This window comes from Berghia stephanieae, chromosome 3, assembly GCF_034508935.2.
Source record: "Berghia stephanieae isolate SIO BIC M18660-M18661 chromosome 3, UCSD_Bste_1.3, whole genome shotgun sequence".
NCBI lineage: Eukaryota > Metazoa > Mollusca > Gastropoda > Nudibranchia > Aeolidiidae > Berghia > Berghia stephanieae.
The window spans coordinates 38,916,847-38,933,225 of record NC_088362.1 but is presented as its reverse complement, the minus strand read 5'-3'; the positions used below and the strand labels follow the sequence as shown (position 1 = coordinate 38,933,225).

Genomic DNA, 16,379 nt, shown 5'->3' with positions numbered 1-16,379 from the left:
TAACAATTTAAAAGTGAACTATATTAAGCCCATCTGGGAGTTTGATTGGACGAGTCGAGCGTTTTTGTTTACAACTCGTGAGTTGTCCTCATCCTTCATCGTTTCCTCCCCCACGGAAGTGTGTAAACTGATTGGTGCCCACCTGTCGTCGTGACGAGTGTTTTGTGTGTGTTACACACAGATTCCTACCTTACTACAGTAGTTCAGTAGAAATCTGTGGTGGTACACTGGAATTGACGACAGCGTTACTAACCGTGACGCCCCAGGGTATGGAGGTGTTGATTGACTTTATTACCGTCCAGGGCTCAAGATCACAATTTGTGGCATGAATCTGATATTGATGCCGTCTCAGTAAACCATGAGACTGGGTTCAAACCTTATAAGGCAGAGGGCAAGTTTGTTGTTTTATTATAGCAGGTACCTACTCTTCTTTCTTTAGTTTGTTCATTGTTCTTTCAAACATCTTATCTTCGACAACTAGACAGTCAGAGGCTGTTTTGTCATAATTGTGTTCTTTGGCGATCGTGCACATATGATTGCAAATTTGAGTGCAGCAGATCGAGTTCAGTTCTAGTCTTTCTCCCGAAGTTTAATTCAGAATGACATAATATGCCCGTGGTCGAGGGAGGAGTATATTCGATACTTTGTCAGAAATCGGTATATTTTCTCTCTTACACTACCAGACTCGTCTTCACCATAGCTTGTTTGAAAGTTTGTACTGCTTTTTCTCCGAGGCAATTTGAACTAGGATGGTATGGGCTGCCCGTGTGTTTGTCATCGTTTTGTAGTCATAAAACTTGAAATTATTCTGCACTCGTAAAGGTTGGACCATAATCAGGGGCGGTTGCTGGCTGTTTATTTAAGGCGGCATGGATCGAAAACATTATCTCACTGTACTCAGGTGTAAAATGAGTAAGTACCTGACCAGAAGCAGTGTTGATTATGTTGGAGGAAAATGTTATCTCGCCCAACAGGCATCATGTCTCGTCTTCATGATGCTTTTGGCTTAGGAGCCCTTTTTAAGTGTCTTGAGCTCACTTAGCGGAAATTGCTCAATATCAATGTTCTAGTGGGTTTATTTTTTTAGAATGTGTGTATATTGTGTGTAAAAATAAAATGGGGGGGGGGGGGGTCATGTGGGGTTTGAATTTTTAAGAGATATACTCACATAAGTGGCATTTACGACGGGCATATATTATGTAAAAGAGGTCCATTTGTCGATTTTCCTCTACAGAAAAAATTATATAACATCCGATCATTGAAGTCTATGGATCCTTTCATTGTTGTTTCGGTATGGATTGCGATACACGTCTGTTCATTGAGATTTGTGAATATCATTTTTTTTTAAAGAACAACATGACAACAGCAATTAGACTGCCATATAAATTTCTTCCTTCGAATATCAACTGTGATAACAGTCATTAATAGAAGGAATAGAAAATCCAACCTCAATGCACTTCTTATCTACTCCAAAGACAATAACATAACTAATAACTACAAATTGAACTGCTGTGTATGTCGGGATAATGGACTGTGAATCTTAGTTATAGCATCATGGGGCTCTACTCGGTGAATGATTTGTCTAATATTCTTATTGATGATTAACATCCATTTGAGGAAAACGAATAGCATAAGATCTATATTTATTGTAATTTTCTTCATCCGTATGGTTTGATTACAACAAACCTGTTCTTTCAATGATAAAATTGATATGGTTTTGATTTCTCCCAAGTCAGGCCTCAAGGTGTGCAAAATTAAATTTGCCGGCTTGACCTAGTTATTTTAGCAATCAAGAGTATCAGTTGTTTGTGGTGGGAAGTGGGAAGTGGATAGCCGTGGTTTTAAAACAGAAGAAAACAGTCTTTTATATAAAATACTTGGACGGCCTGTTGACTTTTTGGCTCATGGTAGCCCCCATACCCCACCCTCAGCTCATTGTCGCATGTCATCTCGCATCGCGTGGGGCAACAAGAAAAAGAGAGCCGTCCGTGATGACGCACAACCTTCGTACAGTAGTTACAGGTACCAATCATGGCAAGTAAGACAGGAGAGAGTGTTAACGAAAATCAGCATAGGCAAAAAGTGAGACAAAAAGCAGTATCTGCTAAATTTGAGAATTATAGGGCGGCACAAAACAACTTTGCTCAATAGACCGACCGCCAGTGACCATAATCGAAAATATTGGTTTTGTTAGACTCATGATGGCAAATTAATGTGGCAAACACATCTAGCAGTTCAAGAATTGTATGTGAGGCAGTAATTTTTGTCATTATTCTCACGTCAGTCCATTTTGAATGGGCATCCGCGAGGACCAAGAACAAATTTCCCATGAAAGGACATGCAAAGTCAATATGTATTCGATCCCACGGTTCGGATATCTAATTCCCATGGATGAAGAGTGGCCTTAGGGGTCGCTCTGTCACTTACCTGGCAATTACAAGAGATGAAGTGAGTAGAAAAGTGCCAAAAAACAATAGAGAATAACAATTTTTCGCGGCGGTGATGGGGGTTTGAACCCGCGACCTTATTGGTACGACAACTCCGCCTGGCCGGTGAGAACGTGACTCTACCTTATGAGCTATCCACGATCCCCAAAAAATCGTATCTAACTCAGATTATTCATTACTAGAGCCCTCTCTCACCTTCGACTTCAAGATCGCGGGTCCAACACACACAATTCTCTATTGTCTTCTGGCACTTTTCTACTTTACCTGGCAAGTATAACATGATTTGACCATCTTTTCGATCTTTGTCAATTTTACACCTCCAAACCTGACCTGAGCCTTCATTCCGGCGATACCTATGTGTGTGTGTGTGTGTGTGTGTGTGTGTGTGTGTGTGTGTATCGTGTAATAATTTCAACACACTGTGTTGTTGTGAAGCTGGGATAGCAATTCTAGTTCGCCACAATAAACAATCATTCTCTATACTCAATTCACACTGCAGAGCTTTGTAAGACTTGAACGACTCATTTACAACACAAGGCCAGCCGTGTTGAATGTCTAGTGTTTGACTCTATCAAGAATAAAATCTTTATTCGTTCCATGGCGTATTTTCTCAACCGAGATAATATGTGTAATGTGGTATTTGGGTGGAGATTAAATTTTAAAGTTTAAGAGAACTTAGTTAATACTCTCCACACCACACAAAGCGTTTTACATAGGTTGTCAGCTCCTGCACTCACAGAATCGCCCTATTAATTAGAATTAAATTATGTAGAGGTCTGCAACCCTATGATTTCCCCGTTACATATTACATAAAATATTTAACAGCAATGATTAGTGGCTCGTATAGCTGTCTAAGGACATGACCTTCACAAAACAATAAGTAATGAATAAACCAATTCCAGTCCTACGTGTAATTGACAATAAAGTAAGTCAGATTTATTCTGTTTGAAATATTATGGTATGGTACGAATTTACATTTTATATATATATATATATATATATATATATATATATATATATATATATATATATATATATATATATATATATGGGAAATATATTTATCATATTAAACATATTTTAAAATGTTTATGATTCATCATTGGGCAAAGGATAAAACAAACAAAACAAAACCACAATATTTTTTATTGTGGTTCTTGTCTTCGTAGCAGTTGAGGTCCTTAGCCGAAATGGCCGTCTCTCTGCTTCAGGTTGTACGTTTGATGCCGTTTGATGAACAGATTGGAGGTGGCCAGCTCTTCCTATGGCCAAACCAGGAAGGGATAGAAATCCCTTATTAATGAATAATAGCACAACACTGAACAGGAGAAAAACACGTCTGTCCTTTACGATATTTTGTTGTTGGAGAGCATGTATTGTTGTAAGTGGCTAGCGTGTAGTGTTAATTCCCATATGATCCATTGTTTTGAATGTAGGGTAGTGGGCGTGTCTGTCAGATGTTCGCACTTAATTTTTGTTGTCCAATATTGGTGTAGTTTGAGCGTTTTTCACATATAGATAGATGTGAAGTTTCGTCTTCGTCCACGAGGCCTTAATTCCGTGTCAATTAGAAAATTCCATATCGTTAACTCCCCTTGTGACAACAGTTAACTTGTCAATACATTTGAACAAATTGTCTACTTCGGGTGGAGTTAATACACTGACTTGGTCATTCTAAGGCAATCTGCTTAAAGCGTCTACATTAGTGATTTGATTACACGGTCTGTATTCCAAATGGGTAGTCGTAACCAGCTAGTGTGATATCCCAGTGCTGACACGTGATCAGGGAATGACTTGTGTTCACCTAGTCAACCAAGTAATGTCTTGTGATCAGTGTCTATGGTAATGTGATGTCCATAAACATGTTGAAGAAATTTTCGAATCCCAAAAATAATAGACATGCCTCCTTAGGGGAATACTTTCGTTCAACAGTATTCAGTAGTGCCGCGCTGAGGACCGGTCCCCCGGTCCTTCAGCTGAGAACCGGGGACCGGTCCCAAAGTGGAGAACCGTTGGCGGTCCTTACTTCTTATAACCTTTCAACGGTCCCATCGATTCTCGCGCCATACTACTGCCCCAGCGATTCTTTGCCTCAGTTCTTCTGCCTATCTTCCACCAAACACCACCCATCCCACTTAATTAATCGCACCCACCCCCTTTGCTATACACTAAACGACACAGACGACGACCATCTCCCTCCACTCCGCAAACCGCCCTCTGCTGTGTGGGATGGGGGGAACAGGAGTCGCATGACAACCGTCGTCGCCTTGGACGATTGCATGATACGGGGTAAATTTCAAAATTTACTACACCATAATGATCGCAATGACAATGATTTATGATGAAGGCAGCACCCCTCTTCTCTAATGGGTTATTGTTTGAAATTAATGTGTTTGAAATGAATGTGACTGCTAAAGATGTGTATGTGTGTGTGTGTGTGTGTGTGTGTGGTGTGGTGTGTGTGTGTGTGTTTCGAACCTAGCAAGTCCGTTTTTTTGTTTTCTTTTGTCTATCTCTGGGTTACCACTCCTTTCTATCGCATTGTTGTCATTTAAAATAATACAATAATATTAAAATTTCGTTTGGTGTTTTAACTAATCAAATAATATGAGTTTCACACATTATATCTTCCTTCCATAATAACAGTTATAACGTCCATATTTTTAAAAAGCCCAATAGAATACTTGGGGGCCCCGATAGCTCAGTTGATAGAGCACTCTCTTTATACGCAAAGGCCAGAGATCGATCCCGGGTGCAGTCGAGCTTTTTTGTCTGAACTCCCTGTCTATTCAGCAGTGAATGGGTAGCTGGGTTTGTTAGATCTGGCGAAAAAAACTTTGGGATAGACTAGCGTCCTCCAAAGGTAGAAATATTTTTTGAAATTAAAAATCAAGAAAATAAATAAGTGAGCTTTTATATAGCGCAATACCCACTAAATGTGCTCAACGCGCTTTACAAAGGGTCCCCGACTAATAGCAACAGGTAACATGTAGAACGAGATATGACGCCCGATAGGCGATGTTACACAATTTTTTTCCGACAGAGACAACACTGTTGACGACCAGGTACTCATTTTACACCTGAGTACGGTGAGGGGATGTGAGAAAAGAGTCTTTCAAGGACTCAACTAGGCGCCGAGCGAGGCTCGAACCCAGGACCTTCCGATCCGAAAGCGAGTGTCATACCACAAGACCACATAGCCGCACAAAAACAGAAAGAATGAATGGAGACACCCCCCCCCCCCAAAAAAAAACAAAAACAAAAAACATAAAACAGATCAAAACAAACTCTTCCCATACTTTTGGTCCAGCATGCCACAGACACAAAATATTAACAATCCCAATTCCTTTCCCCATCAATCTTCGCAGACACACAATTCTTGTCATTCCTGTGTAATAGCGCTATCTGCACAGCACACATCACTCTACCTCTCACCGAAGCTGTCCCCGCTCTCACTTTCACTGATAACCTACTCTAGACCACGGGTTTCATCGTGTAACGGTCCCTCAAGAATGTTCAATGTTGAAAAGGACCGGTTCTAGGAACCGGAACCGGTCCTTGCGGCTCTCATTTCCCAGGAACCTGAAATCAACTGCTGCCCGTGAACCGAAGACCCATAGCCACCTTAAGTGCTTACCTATCACACAGAGTAAACAGCCCACAGATCGTGAGCATCACTCACAATTTTAACACAGATGATTGAGAAAAAATACATCGTGTCATCAGGTTTTTTTACGAAATTGCTTTATCAGTGTGCCAAGCTATTGTGAGAAATTCTCACCAACTGCGCCTGGCCTATTTGTGTATTTGACATGTACTAAGGGTATCTCAGGCCTTTTCACACAAGAAATAAATAGTCAAGGAGACAAAACGGGATAAATGGCAGGAAATATTCTGCTTGCTTAGAAACCGGCTTACCATCAATTAGTTTAGTAGGGTTCCTTCCGATAAGAGGCATAAGATATGTAGTTCCGTTATAAACAACACCAACGTTGGTTTCACCGAGGACAGTACCCTGTTGTCCTGTATAAGTTTGAAGGGAAATGACGTCATGACGGGATATCCAATGAGACGTTTTTGTCGTTGACAGTTATTGTCGATAGTTGAGCTCCAGTGTCGATGTGAAAGTCAATATTTGTACGGTCCACTTGTAGTTCTACAATGTAAGACGCTCCAGCCCTGTTAAGTGAGAAAAGTGGCAAGCAGTTGTTCAGTCGTAAAGGTGTGCTCAGTAAATAGGTGGTGATTTTTCGTCCTATGTTCGACTGTTCATCATATGACAAGCTGGTGATTGTGATTCTGGTGACACTTTCGAGATATGTCCTGTTTTTTATATTGTGGCTTTATACCTGAACAATATTCGGCGAAGATGACAACGCGACAAAACTATGTTCGGCGAACGCGACAAAGGACTGTTAGCCTTTCCGTCCTTATCTGAACGTCTTATTCGTTGTGTTCGTTACTGTTCGCCGAACATGTCTCTGAGTCAACTGCCTGCTAGTCATTATATATATATATATATATATATATATATATATATATATATATATATATATATATATATAAACATTGATTTGATAACCGCATCGGGAGCCTTTTTCGTTTTGTGTTATTTAAAGAAGAAGAAAAACTACTACTACTACTACTACTACTACTACTACTACTACTACTACTACTACTACTACTACTACTACTACTACTACTTCTACTACTACTACTACTACTACAAGATATGAAGTGAGTAGAAAAGTGCCAGAAGACAATAGAGAATAAAAAATTTTCGCGGCGGTGGTGGGGTTTGAACCTGCGACCTTATTGGTACGACAACAAAAATTTTTTTTATTCTCTATTGTCTTCTGGCACTTTTCTACTCACTTCATATCTTGTTGTTACCAACATAAGTGCCTGCTCCACTCACTTTTCTGAATTAAAAATTCACCCCATATACCGGAGCATACTCAATGTCTCAATCGTTTCTATGTTATATGTTTGTTTTGAGAATATTGGCTATTAAGTTTAACTGCTGGTCAAATAACTTCGCGATGGTTGTGTGCGAGCGAACTGGTGGTCTCCAGAAGTGGGTGAGAGAGGGCTCTAGAAATGACTTGGGTTTGAAAAGAATATTTTTGTGTTCGTGGATAGCTCACACGGTAGAGCCACGCTCTCACCTGCCAGGCGGAGTTGTCGTACCAATAAGGTCGCAGGTTCAAACACTACCACCGCCGCGAAAAATTTTCATTCTCTATTGTCTTCTGGCACTTTTCTACTTACTTCATATCTTGTTGTTACCAACATAAGTGCCTGCTCCACTCACTTTTCTGAATTAAAAATTCACCCCATATACCGGAGCATACTCAATGTCTCAATCGTTTCTATGTTATATGTTTGTGTTGAGAATATTGGCTATTAAGCTTAACTGCTGGTCAAATAACTTCGCGATGGTTGTGTGCGAGCGAACCGGCGGTCTCCAGAAGTGGGTGAGAGAGGGCTCTAGAAATGACTTGGGTTTGATACGAATATTTTTGTGTTCGTGGATAGCTCACACGGTAGAGCCACGCTCTCACCTGCCAGGCGGAGTTGTCGTACCAATAAGGTCGCAGGTTCAAACCCCACCACCGCCGCGAAAAATGTTTATTCTCTCCACTCACTTTTCTGAATTAAAAATACTACTACTACTACTACTACTACTACTACTACTACTACTACTACTACAACTGCTACTCCTGCTGCTGCTGCTGATGCTACTACTATTACTATTACTATTGCAGTCACAAAAACAACCACAAAAACAGCAAGTATAGATACAAAGATGGATAATTGGAGGAACATATATCATATAAATAGAGACACGGATAGATAAACAGATAGATTGGTGGACATTATAGAAGACGACAGGACGAGGAGAAGAAGGAGGAAGAGGAAAAGGAGGAGGAGGTAGAGAACCAACACACAAAACTGTGTAACCTTGACCGTTTATGGTCTGATTGATACAATGTAGTGAGATCTACTAATAAAAATAGCTGGCGAAAAACAATAACAATGGGGTTAAGTGACGTCAATTTCATTCTATCTATACTTATACTTATAGACTAGATAAATCACACTCATTTTGAACTTAGCTAAGAAGATATGATAACAAGTAGAAATGAATTATTTATTTCTTTGAAATACTCCATAGACACACTGAGGCTTGGTGGTAAACTGTTTCACATCAAGGAGTGTAAATATGAGAGTTTTCTCGGTCCCTCACACCAATATTGATGTATACTTACTCATCAATTGAAGATGACTTAAAGACGTTTTCAAGTTCTTCTAGATACTGTGGTGAGATTTCATAAAAAGGACCCCGTCATAGCCATTGGGCACAAGGAGCCGGATTTATCCCGGTGTCTATAGCTTCAAACAGAAAATAGCAAGTACTTGCCATCCTTTGAATAGGAAGCTGGTCTATCTTACAGGCCCGTCCAAAATCGGTTGCTATGTCTGATTCTTTCTTCGAAATGGCTGTTCAGTATCAGATACTGAAACGTGGTTTCACACTATTCAGTATCCATAAGGAACTATTTTTAAATAAAGACATCTAAAAGTGAGACAATCCCGGTTTTGACCTACTTCCAGATTGAACACTTGCAGTTACTGACAGTCCGATGTTTTTGCAACATAACTTGTCAAAAATTTTTTATTGCTATTTCTTTATTACTGCTATTGTGCAACTGGCATGATTTAAAATAAAAAAAATAAGAGTGACATTCTTCATAAGTCGAGTGAATACGTGGCATAGTGATTAGACTGTTTGACTCTGAACTGGAAGGTATAGGGTTCAAATCCCACTGAGGATAACATTTTTTTCAATATTTGTTTTATTAATTCTGTCAATTACTATTTTTTAATTTTTACTTTAATCTTTTTATTTATTCAAAGTGTATTTTGATAAGTGTTTTTTGTAAGTGAGTCCACTCCCGGATGGTGCGCGGGAAGAACACGTTTTGGTATGGTTTGGCAAAACGGCTGATTTAGCTGCATCTGGTTTTGTGCGTTCCTCTGTGGCTTCGGGTTTACTTCGAGCGTGTTATTCGGGACAGCTATTTGTCCATACATTAATTTGTGAAAAAATATAAGGCCTTCATCTAAGTAAGTCCAATGGTATATATTGAATTTAGCATTTCTGTAACGCTGTTGTTGTAATTGTAGTTGTTGTAGACAAGCGAGCTGCTCGACGTCGTATTATTTCTAAGTTGTTGATGTTTTTCTTGGATGCTTTTCCATGTGATGCTCCAGTATTCCAGGACGTTTGCCAGTTGTTTAAGGTGTTTGGGGGAATATTTTAGGTTTCTACTAATGATGCCCCGGATGCTGTTAGATTTGTTATTATTAATTTTCACTGATTTCCTCTAACATTTTCAAGAGTATACATTTTGAGACTGAAAGTGAAGGATGATGGATGTCGTTAGTTTGTAGTGAATAGACATGATGTAACATTTGCATTCCCCATGTATTGGCCCAATTGTTTAGTGATGCTAGGTTGTTTTGAAGTAATATGGTGATCTTAAGGCGACTCTATCGTACTATATAGCAAACAGGCGTTGGCATACAACTTCTCTGGTAGGTTATTGAACTTACAGAGAAATAAGAGTGGCCCCAGTACTGTACCTTGGGGTACACAAAAGATAACTTCACATGGTGTGGAGACGTCCCTTCAACCACAACACACTGTTTTAGTCGTACCAGAAACAATTATATATTCAATTTACAAGGTTTCTCTGATTCCATAATGCTCAAACTTGTAGATAAATCTTCGATGAGGCATTATGTCGACGGCTTTGCTGAAGTTCAAAATAGCAATATCGACATTTCCCCCCCCCCTCTATTTTACGTTTCATTACGTCATCAATTGTTATTACAAGCTGTGTTTCGCACGATCTTTGACGAAAAAATCTATGTTGAAGGGAAGTTAAGATGTTGTTATTTTCCATGTGGTTTAATATATTATGGCGGAACTTGATGCCTTCCAGAGTTTTACAGCATTCGCTTGTCAGTGAAACCTGACGGTGATTACCTGCTTCATATCTACAGCCTTTATTACAAAGGGGAGATGTTTGCATTTCTCCAATATTCAGGTAAGTCTCCCGAATGGATACTTTGCTTAAACCAGCTGAGCCAGCTCAGCTGCAAAATTTTCAATAACATGTTGAGAATGTTATCTGAACCGCTTGCTCAGTTTGTTTTGATGAGATAAAGAAGTTTGAATATATACAATTGGTTGTTAATTCAAGGTCCGGAATAGGTGGATACACGGATAACCATGAGATGTACCATTTGCAAAACTTTTGGTCATCTTGGGTGAAAACAGATTCAAGTTGCTTGTTCAGTACGTTTCCTCTACTTTTGCTATGGTGGTGGACTGCAATCTGTTTGTTTTGGCTGATGGAGAATGATAGGAGTGTTCCGCGATTTATAATAATGATTACCATTACTCTTATTATCATCATCATCATCATCATCATCATCATCATCATCATCATCATCATCATTATCATCATAACCATTATTATTATTATTATTGTTGTTATTATTATTATTATTATTATTATTATTATTATTATTATTATTATTATTATTATTATTATTATTATTATTATTATTATTATTATTATCAGTATTAATATCATTATTATTAGTATTATCATGATTTTGAATTTCGATCTTTTGGTTAATAATTCTATATCCTTTATTCATTTATGCGCAAGTGTTTAGACTTTTGTCTGCTTTGTTTCATCTTTCCAGTTCAAAGTAGACGTGGTAGTAGATTATTCAGGATGGTGCGTCCAGCTTCCACAACTTTTCAAATCTCACAGCCAAGACATTTCATTGGTGCTGCCCCACCATTTGGGGGATTTGTTCCATCATACAATATGCCCACCTATAATATGCCCATGATGGGTAGGTTGCAATTTGATTTCTTACAAATAATGATAATCATATTTTATCCCTGTTTCTAATTTAAATTTAACAATCTGTATTATTGCTTTTTTCTAAGATATTGTGGTGTCTTTTTTGCATAATCGCTGATTAGTGTTTTGATTACTTAGTTTTAGCCTATTTAGCCTAAACACACACACACACACACACACACACACATATATATATATATATATATATATATATATATATATATATATATATATATAAGAGAGAGAGAGAGAGAGAGAGAGAGAAATAAGAACAATTCGACGTTACCATGGGAGCATACGACGGAGTCGAAATATGCGAATTATTTGAATTGTTCCTCACACACGTGATAAAAGAAGAACTACCAGACATAAACTTCGGCCTCTATAAAGACGACGGACTTGGAGTACACAAAACAACATCAAAGTCAAACATTGAACGAACCAAGAGAAAAAATATTAAAATATACAAAGACTTCGACTTAAAAATCACAATCCTAACAAATTTAAACCAAATGGATTTCCTTGATACCACCTATGCCTCCATACGAACACATTCAGGCCATACAGGAAACCAAATAACACACACCCATATATTAATAAACACTCCAACCACCCGCCGACAATACTAAAACGAAATCTAGAAATAATTGAACTGCGATTGACTAGCCCCTCTTCAGAGGATACGATTTTCAATGAATCAAAAACCTTATATTTAACACAGCGGCCACGACCACAAACTGACATATAAAAATGGAACATACAAGGCCACACAAAAAAAAAACAACAGAAAACGCAACACAATTTGGTTCAACCCACCATTCACCAGATCAGTCACAACAAATATTTGCAAAATAATTTATCGCTCTCATTGATAAACACTTCCCCCAAAACCACGGGCTCCATAAAATATTAAACAGGAACAACGGGAAATAAGCTACGGCTGCCTTTATAACATGAAGCAGATAATCACGAACCACAACAAGCAAATAATAAGTAAACCCAATGATAAAAGCCAACAACGAATTGCAACTGCAGGAAAAGAACGATTACCCCTTACAAGGACAATGCTTACAAAAGACCATCATCTATAAAGCTAACATAACCACCAACATCACTACGGCACAATACATTGGCAGCACAGAACAGCCAATCAAAACCATATATGACAATCACAAAACTAACACGAATAACGAAAGGAGAGCCAAGAGCACATAATTAGCAGTGCACTACTGGGACCAAATAAATGCAAACAAAACGCTAACAATAGGTAACATCTATTTTCACGTATTCGAGTAATTAGCCATTTTGTGACATTATTTTTATACCGGCTTCTCCTGCGAAGGATCATCACGTTGCCGTCGTACAGGAGCTTGTGTTCTGCCATGACCCTGTAGGTGATACCAACCGAGATCCATTCCTGCTGGAACAACTGAAGATGGGTAGCCAGACCAAGAATGATCCAAACCGGCGTCCAGACAAGGTTCTTCCTCCTCCTGGATCCACATCTCCAACTCATTGAAACTGAAAAATAGGAAAAGATACCATGTTGGCTCGGTCGTCGCCCAGTACAAAAAGGACCGCGTGTCAAACGTAGGAAGTCCGGTTGATATGACAAAATATTGAGCTAGACTCCAACGTTGAAAACTATAGTCATTGGCATTAAAATACTTTCCCTAAATATAGAAGAAAGATCAATGGCTAAGTGTGAGTACCTATCACATGTACTCAAAAATATGTCTGTTACAATAAAAATGACACTCCATGGAATACGATCTCACAATGGGCAAACCTTAATGACCTAACACACATTTACAACCCCAAAGACAAAGGAACTCGGCCCGTTGGTGCGCAGACTATATCGTAGACCTCGTGTTTGTAACAAAGGACACAAATGGAAAGTCTCTGAAGTCAACTAGAAAAATCCTGGGAGATTTTCCTCACAGTCACCATAGTCCATTCCTTGTTAAAACTGGAATCCAGATTCCAATCATGAACACCATGCCCAAACCAAGTTGGAATTTCAGAAAAGCAAACTGGAAAACTTTCGCTGATGAAATTGATAAAAACCTGCCAAAGGATCACCCAAAAGCTGAGAATATAGGGAGATTTAACAAACTTGTCCTTAACTCCACAAAGAAGAACATAACAAGGGTTTTAGACAACAATACATCCAATGCTGGAATGAGCGAAGCAAAGAATTGCTGAAAGAAATACGAGGAGACACATGATGAACAGGTAGTAGATGACCTATTAAACACGGGTCTAATTCATGAAGCTAGACTACGACGATAGTCTGAGACTATATCCGTAGTCTCTGACTAAAAGGCGTTGTAAGCCGGACTACACGAAGTCGAAGACTAAACAGGGGACTAAACGGGTGAAATTTACACCCCCGATTTAGCAGCGTAAATATCGTAGTCTGGGACTAAATTTCAAAATCATATGTGCTATACGCTGGGGGTAGTAATTGTACAGCGATTAGAACAAGGCTACTCGACTGTTTTTGATTTTATATTTATTTGTATTTATTTATCTTTTTTTTTCTTTTCTCGAAGATTCGACAATGGCACATACACTCCTCATCTTGCCCATTCAAAACACTCTCCAGGGACTCCCCCCCCCCACACACACACACAGTTTCATAGTAACTTCCTCCTCCTCCTCCTCCTCCTCCTCCTCCTACTACTACTACTACTACTACTACTACTACTACTACTTCTACTACTACTACTACTACTACTACTACTACTACTACTACTACTACTACTACTGCTGCTGCTGCTACTACTACTACTACATACTACTTACTACTACTACTACTACTACTACTACTACTACTACTACTACTACTACTACTACTACACTACTACTACTACACACTACTACTACTACTACTACTACTACTACTACTACTACTACTACTACTACTACTACTACTACTACTATACTACTACCACTACTACTACTTCTACTACTTCTACTACTACTACCACTACTACTACTACTACTACTACTACTACTACTACTACTACTACTACTACGACTACTACTACTACTACTACTGCAACTACTATTATATTTCTATTATTTCTTTTATCGTCCATTATTTCTAGAAATTGCAGTCTCTCACTGGCCTTATCATTTCTATCACACCACGCTAACGATTCGTTCACACTCCAACCATCGTTGAGTACAGACGATCCAATTTATACTGCATTTCATTTTTTTTTTTGTTGTGCCGACGAAGAGTTTGTAGCCAAAACGCCCATTGTCTGTATTGCTCCGACCGATTACTATCCATCATTATTCTTTCGTTAGTATTTTCGGGACCCCATGTTTCAGGCAGTGCCCACCGCTCTCTACTTAGAACAACGCTACACAGTGGATAAGTGCCATCGTTACTTATATTTACTAAAAACATTACACACACACATTCTCAAACAATTTTTACCCCTAAACTTGTCCCACACTATTTTTATTTGTTGGGTCAAACAAAATATAATAAAACGATCAAAACAAACACGAAGAAGAAATAGATATGAGTTCTGTCTTACTTCGTATGACGCATGCGCAGCTGAAAAGTAATACATATCTATGACGTTTTGCGATACGTTTCCGAGGAATCCTCAGTTAAAAATAGATTGACCTCTGTAGTCTGAGACTTCGCTAGCGTAGTCAGAGACTTGATAGTCAGGGACGAAGTCTGACTCCATGAATATATTACTTTCCGTAGTCTCGGACTTCCCAAAGTCTTAGACTACAAAGTCTCAGACTTTGCTATAGTCTAAGACTACCATAGTCTCGGTCCATGAATCAGAGCCCTGATTAGACAGAAGCAAAACTGGTACAGAAGGATGGAGAGAACGAAGTCAGATAATGCACGCTCAAAGTACCAATAATTGAAAAAGATAGGACAAAAAGAATGTCGGAAAGCACATATCGACCACGTGACAAAACTAACGGAGACAACAACAAAAACAACTTTTTGAATATATTAAGGCGAAATAGAAGAGCGGAAACAACACCATTCCCGAATTGAAAGATAAGCACGGAACTTACCATCAAGACACTTTTAAAAAAGGCAAATATCCTCAATGAACAATTTTGCTCCGTCTTTTCGCAGGATTCACACGACGATCTACCTAATCACATTAAACAAAGTGGCATTGTGAATTTCAAAATGGCTGACATCCATGTGAACGTATAGGGCGTAAAAAATTACTCAAAGGCTTAATACCCAGCACCAATTCTCAAAAACTGTGCGGATGAGATTGTCCCGGTACTATCCCTTATATTCCAATCCTCACTAGACCAAGGAGTTGTGCCAAATGATTAGAAACAGACTGACATCGTCCCACTATTCAAGGAAGGAGACAAAACGCTATCAGAAAATTATCGTCCAATCTCACTGACATATGTGAGCTGCAAAATTTTAGAGCATATTATATGCAGCTCAATTATGGAAGAAAACAACATCCTCACTGACGCTCACATAGATTTTGAGCTCGCCTATCATGTGAGACACAGCTGCTAGAAACCTCATTTGACTGTTTGCAAACACTGGATAATCGAGGACAGACAGATGCAATTCTATTGCACTTCTCAAAAGCTTTCGACAAAGTCCATCAGAGAAGTCTGCTTTTTAAAATCAAACAGGACGGGATTGCTAACAATGCCACCAGCTAGATTGAATCTTTTCTTAGTAACAGAGTCCAAAAAGTAATTGTCTTAGGTAAAGAATCAAACACGACAAAGGTTGAGTCAGGAGTACCGCAAGGCACTGTTCTTGGGCCACTCCTCTTTCTCATTTACATCAATGACATGCCAGAAGGTCTACATCCGTGGTCCACATTGAAATTGATCGCATATCTTGTACAGAGGAATAAAAACGGGGACAATACTGTCATACGACAACAAGATCTAAATAAATTGCAGTGATGGGAGGCAAGAATTCCACCTCAAAAGTGTCATGTCAGGGTGA

General features: G+C 38.9%; 1 protein-coding gene across 1 annotated transcript in view; it reads left to right on the top strand.

Moving 5' to 3' along the window:
* LOC144967695 (uncharacterized) overlaps positions 1-16,379 on the top strand; it is a 45,463-nt gene that overhangs the window by 20,671 nt on the left and 8,413 nt on the right. Inside the window, exon 3 of the mRNA XM_078905236.1 lies at positions 11,232-11,387. Within this exon, the coding sequence (XP_078761362.1) occupies positions 11,232-11,387 (156 nt within the window). The remainder of the gene's footprint in view (positions 1-11,231; positions 11,388-16,379) is intronic.